This window comes from Panthera tigris, chromosome B1 (assembly GCF_018350195.1).
Source record: "Panthera tigris isolate Pti1 chromosome B1, P.tigris_Pti1_mat1.1, whole genome shotgun sequence".
NCBI lineage: Eukaryota > Metazoa > Chordata > Mammalia > Carnivora > Felidae > Panthera > Panthera tigris.
The window spans coordinates 197,200,740-197,215,353 of NC_056663.1; the positions used below are offsets into that span (position 1 = coordinate 197,200,740).

The 14,614-nt window shown below is 61.2% G+C and overlaps 1 protein-coding gene across 1 annotated transcript in view; it reads left to right on the forward strand.

The window, feature by feature from the left end:
* Nucleotides 1-14,614, forward strand: part of WDR1 (WD repeat domain 1) — a 43,869-nt gene that overhangs the window by 21,897 nt on the left and 7,358 nt on the right. Inside the window, exons 6-11 of the mRNA XM_042984932.1 lie at nt 4,333-4,410; nt 4,956-5,036; nt 5,260-5,493; nt 8,083-8,170; nt 9,887-10,043; nt 11,362-11,449. Of these exons, the coding sequence (XP_042840866.1) occupies nt 4,333-4,410; nt 4,956-5,036; nt 5,260-5,493; nt 8,083-8,170; nt 9,887-10,043; nt 11,362-11,449 (726 nt within the window). The remainder of the gene's footprint in view (nt 1-4,332; nt 4,411-4,955; nt 5,037-5,259; nt 5,494-8,082; nt 8,171-9,886; nt 10,044-11,361; nt 11,450-14,614) is intronic.

Sequence of the window (14,614 nt, forward strand, 5' to 3'; positions counted from 1 at the left end):
CGGGGGGACACCTGGTCTCCTCTCCTCCCAGGTGCGGGTGCGGTGCGGTGCGGTCGGCTGCTCTGGGAGCGGCTCTCCCCTGCCGCCCGTGGCGTCTCCCCCTCCACAGGCGGCTCCAGGCGGGGGGCGTCCCACGTCCCTCTACACAGCGGGAGGGGACGTGAGCTACAAATCTGTCTTCGCTATTATTAGAACTGCTGCCTTTCCAGACCGTGAAGTAAAATTGGAGCTCTGATATGCAGGATTTTCTGGTGGTGTTTCTCCCGTTTCCTGACTCACAACAGGGCACGAAGCAGCCATATGGCTCCTTCGAAGTGTATCGGGGGCCTGGGCTGGGCCCACAGAATGCCCTGCCTGGTCAGGCCTAGCCTTTCCGCCCTCGTGTGCACTGGTCTTGCTTTTCAGAGAGCTGTGGGTGCGTTCGCGACGGGTGTGCTGGCGGGCAGCAGGGCACGTCCCCTCCCCCGCTTCCTTCCTGGCCTCCCGCACAAGCCGTGGCCGACGGCAGGGTGACTGGCCCAGCCAGGCTCAGACGGAGAAGCTTGCTGTCGCCTTCTCTGGTCCTCTTTCCCCGGAGTCCGCGGTAGCTGAACCAGTCTGTCCAGGGTGGCGGGAGAGGCAGAGGGTAGGGGTCACTTTGGTGCTTCTCAGCCAGGCTGAGGCTGGCGAGGAACTTGGCGAAGGATGCAGTGCGGCCCCTCGCACCACCTTACAGGGAAGACTTCAGAGCGGGGGGGGGGGGGGTGGGGAGCCGGGTGTGGAGGTGACACAGACCGAAGCAAGGCGAGGCCATGTTTCAGAAACCCCTTCTCAGAGCACTGGCTGTGGAGGCTGGGCTCGGGGAGGGCACCAACGTTGGAGCCTGTTCCTCCCTCCACGAGCTCATGACAGGGAACAAGGCAGGTGGGCCTGGGGCACGTCGCTGTGAGTGTCAGTAGCAGTCGAATGTTCAGGGGACGGCTGAGGCCAGCGGAGCCAGGGAGGGCTCCCAGAGGGGACATCTGAGCTGACCAGCTGGAGTCAGGCCAGGGAGCCCCGTGGTGCTCTGACCCTATCAGTGACGTGGGCTCAGGTACATTACTTATTACCTAATGGCTTCAATGACTCCGTGTTCTCGGTGTCGAGAGGGGGTGATGGGGGGGGTCAGGTGATGATGGGGAGATAATGACAGTGGGGCGTTCTGGGGAGGATCCACTGACCGGGTCCCCGCCAGAGCTCCAGTGAGTGTTCGCCGTGACTGATGGGCGGACAGGATTAGACCGGACCCCGAGGGCCTTCCACATCAGGGGATGGGGGATGGCCTGTGCCGTGACTCCTCTGGGGGGTTGGGGAGGGGCCGGGAGCCCCCGCTCAGTAGGTGGTGGCTGGGTTAGGCAGCCGCAGGAAGCCTTCGGATGTCTGAACCCTCCCTGTGAAGTTTCCCCAGACCCGGTCCTTCTTGCACTCAGGCCTCACCTCCCCGTGGAGCGGGCTATTTTTAGCCCTCACTTTTTTGGTTAACGGGCTGTTCACTGCCGTCTCCCTTTAAGTGGGCTATTTCGGGAGCAGACATCAGTCTCCGGCTCATTTGGGCTCTTGGCTCAAGCTGCAGGAAAAGCTGACGGGGAGGAGTTTCTAAAGCCCGAGGCCTTGGGTTCACACAGCGCCTGGGCCTCGGCTTGTCTGCCGTGCCTGGCCCGCGCCAGACCGGCCGGGGCTGTCCCACAGCCTGCCTTGTTCCCGGGCCTGGGGAGGGAGGGGCATGCTGCGTTCCAGCAGGGAGAAGGGCCACAGACCCACCGTGTGGTGTCCCCTGTAACATCAGGGGTACTGAGTGCTCTCAGAGACCCGATTCAGAGAGATGGGGCGGAGGGTCTGGGGAGAGGCTGTGGCAGCACAGTGGGATCGCTCCAGCTGTTGGCTGGACCTGGGCAGGTGTGGGGCTTGGGTGTCCGGTGCCCTTCAGGAGGGTGTCCTGACTAAGGCCAGCTGGGGTTTGGATACGGGGACATTCCTGTTCTCTAAGGGAACCGGCAAAACTGAAGTTTGCTACGAGGCGGAATTGAATGATGGCTGGCCAGCTAATTCATAGTATATTCCTTACGCCCAGTAAAGGGGAATCAGCACCCCACCGTAGCCCCCTATTTAGCCCAGGGTCTGCTCCATTTGTCGTGCATGCTTTTGGTGTCCCAGTTTGGGGGGGCCCTGCTTCCCTGGGCCGGCCGCGGCTGGATGGACAGCACCTGGGTGGCTCCCCGCCGGAAGGCCCCAGAGCCAGTGCAGTCAAGTCCAGAGCTCTGGAGGAGAAATAGGAGCCCCGGGTTCTCTCCCAGCCCTCTTGTCTCCTGGGAAGTGCCTGGAGGCTCCCTGAAGCCCTCGCGGTGGTTAGGTGGCGGGTGACCGGTGATGGTGGTGGAGGCAGAAGCAGCCAGGAGGGCTCGTAGGATCCTGGTTTGGAGAGCAGTTTGGTTCCACTGTGGCTCACGTTGCTGGACTGCTCCTGCTGCTGGTCTCGGAGCACAGACCCGGGAGCAGGGAAGGCCAGCCTTAACACAGATAGGCACACACAGCAAACTCAGGTCCCTGTCACCCCGGTGGAAGCTGGGCCCCGGGAGGCGGGTGGGTGGCCTGTTCGTAATAGGGACCGCCTCCTAGCGGTCGCACAACCAAAGCCAAGTGCGGGCTGAAGCCGTGAGCCCGTCGTGCCTCCGTCAGGGGCACCGGTGATGGTGCCCCAGAGGACAAGTTCTTCGGTCAGAGCCAAGTCCCAGCCCCATGACGGTGCTCACCAGAAGGAGGCAGGAAGGAAAGCAGGCTGTGTAAACCAGCCACCAGCATCGCCCCCCTCGGTGCTCAGGCTTTCTTGTCCCAGCTGGTCTCTCCTTTCTTGTCCCAGCTGGTCCCTCGAGGGTGACCTGGCCTCCCCACCCCTGCAGGGGGTCCCTCCCGGTGAGATGCGGCTTTGGCTGCTTCTGGCCTACAGCTGAGGGAAGGGGAGGAAGTGCTGAATAGGAGGTGCCGGGCCTGCTTTGGGCTCCAGCTCAGGACGGGGACCGCATCTCGTGGGGCCTGAGTGCCTGGCCTGGAGCCAGATCGCAGTCATGTGGTGCTGTGGAGCGAGGGCTGCCTCCACCAGGGAAACCCGTCCTCCCCCTCCCAGCTGGACTTTGCAGACACATGGATTCCTTTGATCCCGGCTCTGGGGCTCCACTGCCCGGGAACCCAGCCCCGACTTCTCCTTCCTGGCCTGGGTTTCTTCATGAGGACAGTGGTCACGGTGTCCGTGAAGGGTTGTGACCGCAGGAGCGTTTCGGATGACGCGTTCCACGTGCCCTAACGAAGTTCGGCAACACGCGGCGTGATCGCCAGGCATTTGTTCTCGTTTCTGGAAGCCAGAGCCTGAGATCCAGGTGTCCCCAGCTTGTTCCTCCACCCCCCGACTCCTTCCCAATTCTGTTACCTCTGGGGTTCTTTGGCTCAAGGGAGCCTAACCCCAGTCCGCCTCTATCTGGGCTTGTTCTGCCCCCCCACCCCCCCCCCCCCCACCCGTCTGGGTCATTGCATTAGGACCATGCTAATGACCTCATCTTGATTGCTTCTGGAAAGACCCTCTTTCCAAGTGAGGTTTCCATTCAGATAGCACCAATTCAGCTTGTGTCTTTGGGGCATAATTCAACCCATAACATGACAGACACACATGCGGACCCCTCGCACGCAGCTCCTGATTAAGTTGAGTCAGTGCTTGGCTTTGGAGGGCACTGTGGGGCAGGTGATGAGTGGGGGGTTTTCCTGAAGGTTAGCTGTTTATACCCACAGAAGCAGTTAACCCTTCTTACCCTTGGGAGAGCTAATAGTGCTTGCCAGGGTGGGGAGGGGCAGGGGGTGTTTAGAGGATGTTTTCTTATACGAACCCTCGATTTGGGAAAGAGTGAGTTGTTCCTCTAGGAAAGGGACTCACCCCTGGAGGGTCACTTGGAGTCTTACTCCCAGGAAGTACATGACCATCGTTGAATTTCTGGTTGTTAGCTCCAACCCAAGGTGCTGCACCCTGGAGACTCAGCCAAGAGGCCTCCAGGTTCTGGACTGGAGTTCTCACTGGGCCCCTGAGGGAAGAGGGCGGGTTGTGTCTGCCAGAGGGGAAGGAATGCACCCTGAGTGTGGGAATGGGGAGGCCTGGCCCTCCCAGTGAGTCAGGGGCTGCTTCAGACTTGTTTATTTAAGCCCTGAGGTCGTCCTGTGACCTGGCAGTTCACATCGGCAGCCAGAGTGGATGTGTGAAGCAGACTGCATATTTCATAAAGAACTTTCCAGAACCTCCCGTCGTCAGGTGGATAACTGTACACTTTCCCACAGGACCACAGCCGCTTTGTCAACTGTGTGCGATTCTCTCCTGACGGGAACAGGTTTGCCACAGCCAGCGCGGATGGCCAGGTGAGGGCTGAGGGCGGGGGCGGGGGCTCATCGATGGCCTCCCAGTGGTTCAGGGCAGGCAGACCCTCCAAAGCCCGTCTTCCCATGAGGAACTAGAACTCCCCCTCCCTCCCGCTCCTGGAAGGCGCTCGGGTTACTGGGTTGGTGGACCCCTTTTCACCTCTCCTTTTGTTTTCTATTTTTGGAGAGAGTGTGAGCGGGGTGAGGGCAGAGGGGGAGAGAGAGAGAATCCCAGGCAGATTCTGCGCTCAGTACAGAGCCTGATGTGGGGGGTCGATCCCCCAACCCTGAGATCACGACGTGAGCCAAAATCAAGAGTCAGGTACACAACTGACTGAGCCACACAGGCGCCCTACCTTTTTCCTTTTTAATAGAGCTGGAAATCCCGTTAGCACTCGTTTTAGGTTGCTTTTTTTTAGGAGTCACAGTAGCAGACTCTTGACAGTAGAGCCGTGGCAGGAAGGGCTGGTTTCACGCACAGCTGGCAAGAGCATCCTCACACCTGTGACCCGTGTGTGTGTGTGTGTGTGTTTATTCCTCAAAAGATCTACATCTATGATGGAAAGACGGGAGAGAAAGTGTGTGCCCTGGGAGGAAACAAGGCTCACGACGGAGGCATTTATGCCGTGAGTACAGATTTGTCTGCGGCTGTGGTCGGGCGGCATCTGTGTTTGCCATCATCAGTGAAGAGTTGGAAGCAGGGGCGGCGGTAGTGGGCTTCAGGGTCCCGTGGAAAGGGTGTCGTGGTCCCAGCGGGTCCCTCCCGGGCTGAGGGCTGTGGACAGGCTGCTTCCTGAGGCCCCTTCCCACTCTGTTCTCTGACACGTGGTCCACTGTTCCATTTGACAGATCAGTTGGAGTCCTGACGGCACCCACTTGCTTTCTGCCTCCGGAGACAAAACCTCTAAGATTTGGGACGTCAACGTGAACTCTGTCGTCAGCACGTTTACGATGGGCTCCACCGTCCTGGACCAGCAGCTGGGCTGCTTGTGGCAGAAGGACCACCTGCTCAGCGTCTCCCTGTCCGGGTACATCAATTACCTGGACAGAAACAACCCCAGCAAGCCCCTGCGGGTCATCAAGGTGAGGCTGAGTTAGGGGCCGGCCCTGGGGGCTTGGCAAGTGGGACGTGCGTTCAGCAGAAGTGAGAGTCCAGATGTCGAGCTCTCCTTGAGTTTCTAGAAGCGCCAGGATTCAGGGCCTGGGTTGTTGGACGGTGGCCCTCACCCTGCGGTCAGGAGCCCCTCTGACCTCCCTGGGGCAGCCTCCCTCACTTCGGAGCTTCCAGGTGTAACACACGGAGCCCAAGGGCATCGCTACAGACACGGAGGGCCCGCAGAGAGCCTCAAGGAGGATCAGGAGGCCTTGGCGCTGGACCTTGGCGTTTAGGTGGCATTTGAACGTGGGAAGGAGAGACTTTGGGTTTTGGGTGGTTCAAGCAGGGAAGGCCCGTGGCAGGGAATGAGCTTGGAGAAGCAGGTGGACCTTAGGGTACAGAGGCCTTGAATGCCCAGCTGGGAGTTTGTGCAGCAGCAAGCCACGGGAGGTGGTAGGACCCTGTCCCCGGCTCCCGTCCTGTCACCTGCAGGCTTCCTTGGGCCGGGTGATGCCCAGGGTCTGCCCCCAGTGCCCCTCCTTTGACAGGGATGAGTGCGTCTTCTCCCGCCTTAGCCCTTGTGATCTCATTATCTCTGGAAATCAGCAGCCAGGCAAGAGCCAGGAGCTCCCTGAGGACAGGGCGGGCTCTGCTGCTATCCCTGCAGGCCTTGCTTCTGCCCAGGAGTCAAGGGAGGCATCGTCCAGGGTGGGAACCACTGTGTCCCATTCAGGTGCGGATGCTGCGTGGAGGGAGGACTGACCCACTGCAACGGCTGCATCTGTCCTCACTGCTGGCCTCGTGCCATCTGCTGTCATGAAGCTTCACCCACCTTGGCCCTGAGGACGGGGCATGGGGACCCCTCCTTGAGTTAGGCCCCAGCCTGGTGTGATGGACGTGCCGTGAAGGTGTATCCGGCCTGACACTGAGCGTTGGGGCGCTGGGGGTGGGCCCCACCCCAGGACACAGTCACTTTGCTGGGCCTCCACATGTGATGGGGAGAAATTGCTTGAGACATTCAGGCATCGCCATCAGCCCACCTGTGCCCAGGAGGGCGGTTTGCCATAGGCCACCAGAAGCACAGGGACCACAAGTTAGGCTTCCGTTCTCCCAGGCCAGCTCAGGGAATCTTGTGGGCTTTCACAGTTCTCAGAAGAGACTTCTGGCCCCGTGCCTGCCAGCGTGTAGGTGTGTGAATCCCAATGTATCTGGTGCCGATCCTGGGCTGCAGGGGTTTCTAAGCCACATGTGGGAGCTCAGGAAAAGACTGGAGTCAGAAGAGCAGTTCTCAGACTTGGTTGCATGTTCAGATTTAAAAAGGCCTGGTGCCTGGCTTGCCCCAGAGGGACTGGGTCATCCCTGTAGGGATGGGCCTAGGTGCTGGTACTTGTAAACACACCCAGGGGATTCTCCTGTGTAGCCGGAGCACCGATTCTCAAGGGAGAAGGTCCATCAGGCTCATCCGATAGGGCCAGCTTGTTAAAACACGGCAGCTGGGTTCGTCCGTGGACATCTGTGGGGCACGCGAGAGCCCGGGGTTCTCACAAGTTCCCAGGTGAGGCGGCGGCCCCAGGCAGGGATTGTGCACAGAGCCCCAGGGCATCTTACCGAGTGCAGGTCCCGAGTCCCCAGGACACAGGTGGACGCCCAGTGGGGCAGACTCTGGTCTGAGGACCACACTTAAAGTGTCAGGGCTGGCAGGGCCCTGTCCTAGAAGGAGACAGGAGGTGGGAGTAGCCCAGTATGTCCCCTGAGAACTGTGCACCGTTCCTCTGAAGACACTTGCCGCATCATGGCAACAAGTGGAACCCCACAGAAAGCTTGGAAGTTCCTGAGTCGGGGCCTGTGCAAAATTGTGCCAACTGTCAGCAGAGCATTACTGGGAAAGGCCCTCCTCCCGCCCCTGGTGAAGGGGGATCAGTGATCAGGCCCCCCACCCCCTTAACAGTTAAGAGGGGTTACGTGTCCCCTTTGCAGCAGAGGTCCGGCTGTAGAGTCCTCTGTGCCTGCCACATTGCCAGGCAGGGAGGTTGGGGGGGGGGTGGGGGTCAGAGCCCTCGAACAGCTTGTGAGTTACAGGTCTGGGAAGAGAATAGGCTGTCAGCAGCACCCCAGGACTGCCTGGGTCTCTTTGGGTGGCCCGGACGCCGCTCCACCCGCCTCTGAGCGCCAGACCCTCCCGAGACCCGTCTGTTAGCTGCTGCAGCTCCACAGGTGTGAGCAGCATTTCCCCCTTGTGGGGGCGCTACTGAGACGAGGCTCTTGGCTCCTGGGCTCCCTTAGATCCTGTCCTTGGCCCGGGTTGAGCTGAGGTACTAGGAGGGAAGAGGCTGCACGATACGATTTTGTCACCTGCTCAGTCAGCTGGGGATAAAGCCGACCGGGACTCCGGGGAGGCGTTTGCAGGCACGCGGGGGGCCGCCGGGTGTTGCCACTGACGTCAGCGGCAGTGTCGAGGGTCTTCCGCCTCTTTGTCACCCAGGGACGCGTGTCAGTCAGTAGAGGGTGGCTGGCAAGTTGCAGCGGCAGGTGCTGTGCTCTCCGCGCTCACCCTGCCCCGTCCGTGTCCCCCACAGGGTCACAGCAAGTCAATCCAGTGTCTGACGGTGCACAAAAACGGAGGCAAGTCCTACATCTACTCCGGGAGCCACGATGGACACATTAATATCCTTTGACTCACAGAGCTGGCTGTGGGGCCGCTGGCAGGAGACGTGGGAGGTTTCTGTCCTCGCGGAGCCAGAGGCAAGGACAGCCAGGTGGCAGCAGCAGGGCGCAGCCAGCCCTGGCTGCTCAGACGGGCCGTGTCCACACCGGGGACAAGGCTGCAGCCCAGACCTGGCGGGTGTCACTTTCTCCTGGGCGGCTGGGAGTGGCTCTGGATGGAACTCTGGACCAAGCTGCCTCTCTTCTGCGTGGGCCCCTCGGGCGGCCCGATCCCTCTCATAAGCAGTGAGTCAGGAGTCTTAGAATTCAGCAGAAGCTAGAACCTTTCAGGACGGTCCCCTTGTTTTAAAAGTGGAAGACCGAAGCTCGGAACGCTCCAGGGCCTTCCGCAGACTCACACTGCTTGTGGGCAGCAAGGGACTGGAGCCTGTTTCTCCCTCTGGTGAGGTTCCTGACGGTCCCTGGAGACTTTCTCTGGAAGCACGTGAAGCCGCCCTCACAGCCGCGCTGTTTGTGGCCTGGGGCCGGTAGCCCCTCCCCCTCAGGATTGCGGTCCATAGGGTGCTGGGTGGGGCCCGGGCAGGTCATCCAGCTGCTGGCGCCGTGTGAAAGGCCTGCCCCTGTGTGGACTTTCCTAGTCTGCGTGCTTCTTAGCTCCTGGAAGGGGCTGTCCTGGAACTGCGTGCTCCTTCCTCACCCCTGCAAAGCCGGCTCATCTCTCCAAGGCTCTGCGGTTTTCAGGGGAGAGATCCGGCTAGGGAGGTCTCCCCACACCCCGGGGGAGGGGGCACATAGGTCACTCTCTACCCCGTCAAATGTAAGGAGGGTGGCATACGGTGGGAGCTGCATTAGAATCAGAGGCAGAGAAGGCTCTAGAATCTGTCTCTCCTGGAGCAGCGTGCCATCTTCAGCTGCCCTGGTGTGGCCCCCCTCCCCTTCCAGGTCTGCCCCGGCACCGGAGCACACCGACATGAACCCCCAAGGCTCCCAGGTACTAATGTTCCCTCGGGTATGGAGGGCTAGGGTCTCCATCACAAGAGCATGTCAACAGTGGAGCACAACTGTAGCTTTCTGATGGGGGTGATGATCTTCATTTAAAGTGAGATTTGCGATTGTTCATATGAAAGAGAAGTCCCATAGCTTAAAACACACCTTCTACCGGAACACCCCAAACCCACGGTCTATAAACCTGCCCTGCCAGGTGGGTCAGCCCCGGACTGTTATGTGGTGGTCCTAGCTGGCCATCAGCTTGCGTGGGGAGGGACCAGTCTCCTGCCGACGGTCCCGGGCTGCATGGCCCGCCGCAGAAAGCAGGCTGCAGCATGGGCTCAGCCGCACGGCGTCCCGTCCTGGTGACAAGTTACTGGCCAGCCTCCACTCTGGCAGGGCCCCGTCCCCTCGCTGCAGGAGCCCGTCACGGGGGGGCTGTGACCCGCGCACACCGTCAGCTGGTGGGGACTGGTGCGGTCCCATGATCGGCTCCCGTGGCCTCAGGTTGCACTGTTTGTAACTCAGCGTGTCCTCAGTGGCCTGCTCGCTGCGACACCAGAACGCCTGTCCTGGAATTGAGACGTAAACTTGCCCTGGGCTTCCCCTCGGGCCCCGTGCCCACGGTCCTGTCCCGAATACGCTGCCCCAAGCGAGGGATGGCCAGGCCTCCCCAGTGGGGCCTGCACCGTCTCCTGGAGGTGGCCTTTCCTTAACCCCCCGCCCCACATTACTGGGATTCAGAGACCGGGGAGAACGACTCCTTCGCCGGCAAGGGCCACACGAACCAGGTGTCCAGGATGACCGTGGACGAGTCTGGGCAGCTGGTGAGCTGCAGCATGGACGATACGGTGCGGTACACCGACCTCACGCTGAGGGACTACAGGTGAGCGGGCCGGGGCCGGAGCGCGCGCCCTGGAACAGGAGGCCCTTTGCCTGCACAGCTTAGTGCTGCCGATGACACGTGGCTCTTCTCAGCACTGTCCCCAAAGGCTCCCGGGGCCAGGCCTTCGGCCACGGGCCAGGTTAGAGTCCAGGTGGCCCACGTAGACCATGACGGGTGTAGACTCTGCCTGGGAAGTAGGCAGAACATCTCAGCCCGAGTGCCTTCCTCATTCTGTTCCTCAACAGCGAAGGAAGGCAACAGAGGAGACGAGGCTGCCTTGCGGGCTGTTGGGAAGGCCCAGCAAGGCCCTCGAAGGCCCCTGGCACGTGGCAGGTGGCTCCAGAGGACAGACAGGCACCCAGGTGATCTGAGTGAGAGGCGGTGGTGTTTCGTCTGGCTCTGGGGTCTTGAACTGGCCGGCCCCGGAGCTGGGATAGCGGCTGTTAGCAAATAGCCTGTAGCTTCCCGTGCACAGTGGGGAGGAAGGAGAGCAAGGTCTGGCTCGTAGAAGCACGGATGGGGCACCTGTCTCCCCCCACCCCCTGCCTCCCCACTGTGCTCCGTGTGCGGACCCCCGTCCCTCCAGGCTCCTGGAGACATGCTGGTGACCCTCACTTGGATGCGGTGTGTCCCCCCCGCACCTGGCAGGACCGGGCCTGGAGTCAGCCGAGCCTCACGGTAAAGGGCAGAAGCTGGCCCAGAGCCCGGCGTCCAGGCCCCAGCCGCCCTCCGTGCTGCCCCGTAGTGACCCCGCATCAGCACGGCCCCCGTGAAAGCCTTCCTGGGAGCTGCACACGGTGCGGCGCCCTGAGCCTCACCGGAGGGAAACCCCGAGCCACGTGGACCCCGCATTTGGCCTGGTCACAGGGGTGTGTGTGTGTGCAAGTTCCCCTAGGGCATGGTTTCAGGGCGTCCGCCAAAAGCGAACACAGGATTTTCACCCATGAACGTGCCAGCTTCTTCGGAAGGGTCACCGTGCTGAGCAGAGTGGCTATGTGGCTGCTGGCGTGAGGGATGGGCTCAGTTCGATCTGTGCCCTGGGAACGCCAGGGATGGGGGCCAACAGCTCGTCAGGGGCCCCCTTCCTTACTTCCTCTTGCCTGCCACCAGCCCCTGTGTGATCTCTGGTCTCTGTCCCAGAAAGGGTCCTTCCTCTGTGGTCCCAGGTCTCCGCTCGTGGCTCCTGTGGCACGGACGGAGTAGAGCTTTCACTTCCTACCCCGAGTTGCTCGGGTGTGCAATGAGTGTGTGGTGTGCTTAACACTCACACTGAGCCCCCGTGAGGCGGGTGTAATGCGTTTTCCCTTGTCTCCAACAGCGGGCAGGGGGTTGTGAAGCTGGACGTCCAACCCAAGTGCGTGGCTGTGGGCCCTGGAGGCTACACCGTGGTCGTGTGCATCGGGCAGGTAGGTCCGCGTCGGTCTGGCCAGAGGGAGCAGCGGAGCGCCAGGTCTGAGGTCCGAGCTGTGCTGCTCTCCCGTTTGACAGGAGCTCTGACACCTGTCTGTACCGAGCACTGCACGTGTGTTCGCTCAGTCGGTCCTCAGCAGTCCTGTCCTCTAGGACAGCATCATCCCCATTTTATAGATGAGGAAACAGAGGCACAAGGAGGGTAAGCTGCTTGCCCACGGTCTGCGGCAGACAGAGGGCAGAGCTGCGATTCGTACCTGGGCAGCTGTCGCGCATCAGGCATCCTGTTGCGACCGGCGCAACAAACACCGAGATCAGGGTCCTGAGGGTAGGGGAACGTAAGAAAAAAAAAAGAACAGAAGCCAGTTTGGGAACAGGAGGGTCCCCTGGGCTGATGGCCCAAGTGACGGCTTTATTGTTGCTGTACACAGTCTTTTATGTCAAGACTCTTATGGATCAGGTCATTCTAAGAATAAACAGGTTTCACATGATCGCTGCCAGCCAAAACATTTAGTTCTGTGTACCTTCTAAACGGGTCACAACAAGACCTTGTTGATAGATTGCTAGCAAAACACAGTTCCCATGTTTGTTTCTCTTTGACCTGGGGTAGAAAGGGGGGTAACATTACTGCCAACACCCACAGACCACAGGCTTCAGGAATTAGATTTCTCAGCCTTGACAAGGCTTTCGTATGCCTTTGCAAGTGGGGGGATGGGAGGGGGAACCACCGGGTTGGCTGAGTCAACAGGGAGCCGTTGCTCGACCCGGTCTCGGCCTGGCACCGGGGTCCGGCCTCCCACGGCACCCCCCGTGTCCATCGGCCCACAAGGCCTGCTGGAGGCACAGCAGGGGCGGCGTCCTCCTCACGACAGGAGTTCACATCCCAGCCCCGAGCCCTGGAACCGTGTGATTCCATGCACGTTCCTTGCCCTCTCTGGGTTCTGCTTTTCTCCTCCCTCCCTGACAGCTCACGGGGAGGATTTCGAGGACGTGTGGGTCCGGCCCCTCGTGCCCGTGTAAGTTCGTTCGTAAACGAGGCCGAGGCAGACAGTAGTCTGCTCTCTTCCCCAAGGCTGCGTGATGGCCGGGGCACCTGGGCCATTCCAGCTGTGCAGCCTGGGTTCCTGTTCAAGACGGGCCACCTACACACCTGATCTTTCAGCATGTCAGCATCTCTGGTCTCTCGACTGAGACCCCAGCCTGACCCGCTCCATACCACGTCCTGCTCCGAAACAGGCGGCGCGTGTCCGCAGACCCGGGCGTCCCGCCATGTAGATCAGGGAGGGCAGGAGTGACCGAGCCCCCGATGGCAGGAGCGACAGCCCTGCTAGAGAAGGCTGGCCGCTCCGAGTAGCCGCCCCACCCTGTGCCGCGCCAACGGACTTCCGCGTCCCGGATAAGAGGAACTTCGGCCGGGCGATTACCAGGCAGCCTGGGTGGTCAGTGGGAGAACTGCTGGAGTGAACCGCGTGGAGCGCTGTGGGGCGGGGGAGGGGGCGGGGGAGGGGGCACGGAGAGGCAGCCTTCCAGAAGGATGGGCGGGGCTGGGCTCTGTGGCAGGGCCTCAGGCGGCAGTTTCCTGCCTGCGGAGGGCCGTCCTGACAGGCCCTCCTCCAAGGCTCACGGCGGCGAGGCGTGTGCAAGCGGGTCAGGGGGGCCACGGAGCACAGCGTCGTTCCGTGCCGTGCCGCTGCTGCCCTGGCCCTGCCCCTCCCCCGCTCCGGGTAGGAAGCTTCTCTTGAACTCCCCAGTGCAGGCCGTAGGGTCAGCGGAACATGCCAGAAGGGGGCTGTGATTCTAGGTCAGGAAACAGCCAGGGTCCAGCCTCGTCTCAGATGCTCACGCTCCTAAGGCCTCCCCTGTCGGGTAAACCCAGTGCCCGCACCTGCTGGGCGGGTGACAGGGGCAGGTTGTTCAGGTGCATTTTCATGTCTCAGTGAGGGTACCGGCACCCACCCACCTGCTCCTCTTCCCCTGGCCCTCACCCCATAGGACACCAGAAGCAGAAGCCACTGGAGAGGGGGGCGGGGGGGACAGCTGGCAGCTCGGGCCGGGGTGCGGTGGGGTGAAGACAAAGCTGTCCCAGATCAGGGCCATGCTGTCTGGGAACAGGCCAGTGAGCTGGTGGCAAGAGGGGAGGCAAGGAGCAAGTGGGGGTGCAGGGCGGCAGAGGGTCCCCACCAGATGGCAGGAGGTACGCTGTGCTAGCCGGGGACGCTGAGGTCTTGTGGGCCCGGATGTGCGTCCCAGCTTGGTGGTTTGTTTTCTGGGTTTATTTTGGTTTTTTTCCTGTCTTTTATTAAAAATTTTTTTTTAATGTTTATTTTTGAGAAAGAGCACATGAGTGGGGGAGGGGCAGAAAGAGGGAGACCCAGAATCCGAAGCAGCCTCCAGGCTCTGAGCTGTCAGCACAGAGCCCGACACGGTGCTCAAACTCACGAACTGCGAGATCATGACCTGAGCCGAAATCATGGTGGCTTAACTGACTGAGCCACCCAGGCGCCCCACAGCTTGGTTTTGCGAGTTGTGAGGCCTCGGACCTGTGGCTCTGGGTGTACCCCAGTTTCTCCTCGCACGGTGGGTGGGGTGACGGTGCCCTCTCCGGGGTGGGGGAGGGGCCCACAGCGCGTGCAGCACCATTGGCAAGGCTGTGGCACACGCTGCGTGAACTTCAGCGGCTATTTTGCTTCTGGTGGGGACTATATTTGATAATGTTGAGGCACCTCCAGCGTCTTTTAGCCTGGGAGGCTGAGTAGGTCTGTGTGCGGAGCCCCTCGGTGGGGCTGGGACTCCCAGGCGCTCAGCCCTGCCTGAGGACTCCGTCCTGCCCCCGACGGAGTCCGAGGAAAGCAGGGACGTGCTGCCAGGGGGCGCGGTGGGGCGCCTCCAGCCGCCTCTCTGTGTGCCACCCGCGCGCGCTGTCCTTCCCGCTCCCTGGGACCAGGCGCGCTCTGGAGGAGGCCTGTTGGGGGGAAAGAGCCTCCGTGGACGTGGGCCTGGCTCTGCTCTCTGCCCGCTGGCGCCCACCCCTGGGGCCCGGTTTTCTGTCTGGAAGACGGGTACCAACACCGTCTCCCCAGCCGTGGGGGACGCCCGTCTGACACGTTGGAGGTTTCACACGCTGCAGATCGGAGCTGCGAAGGGGGTTTCTTTGGACCTGG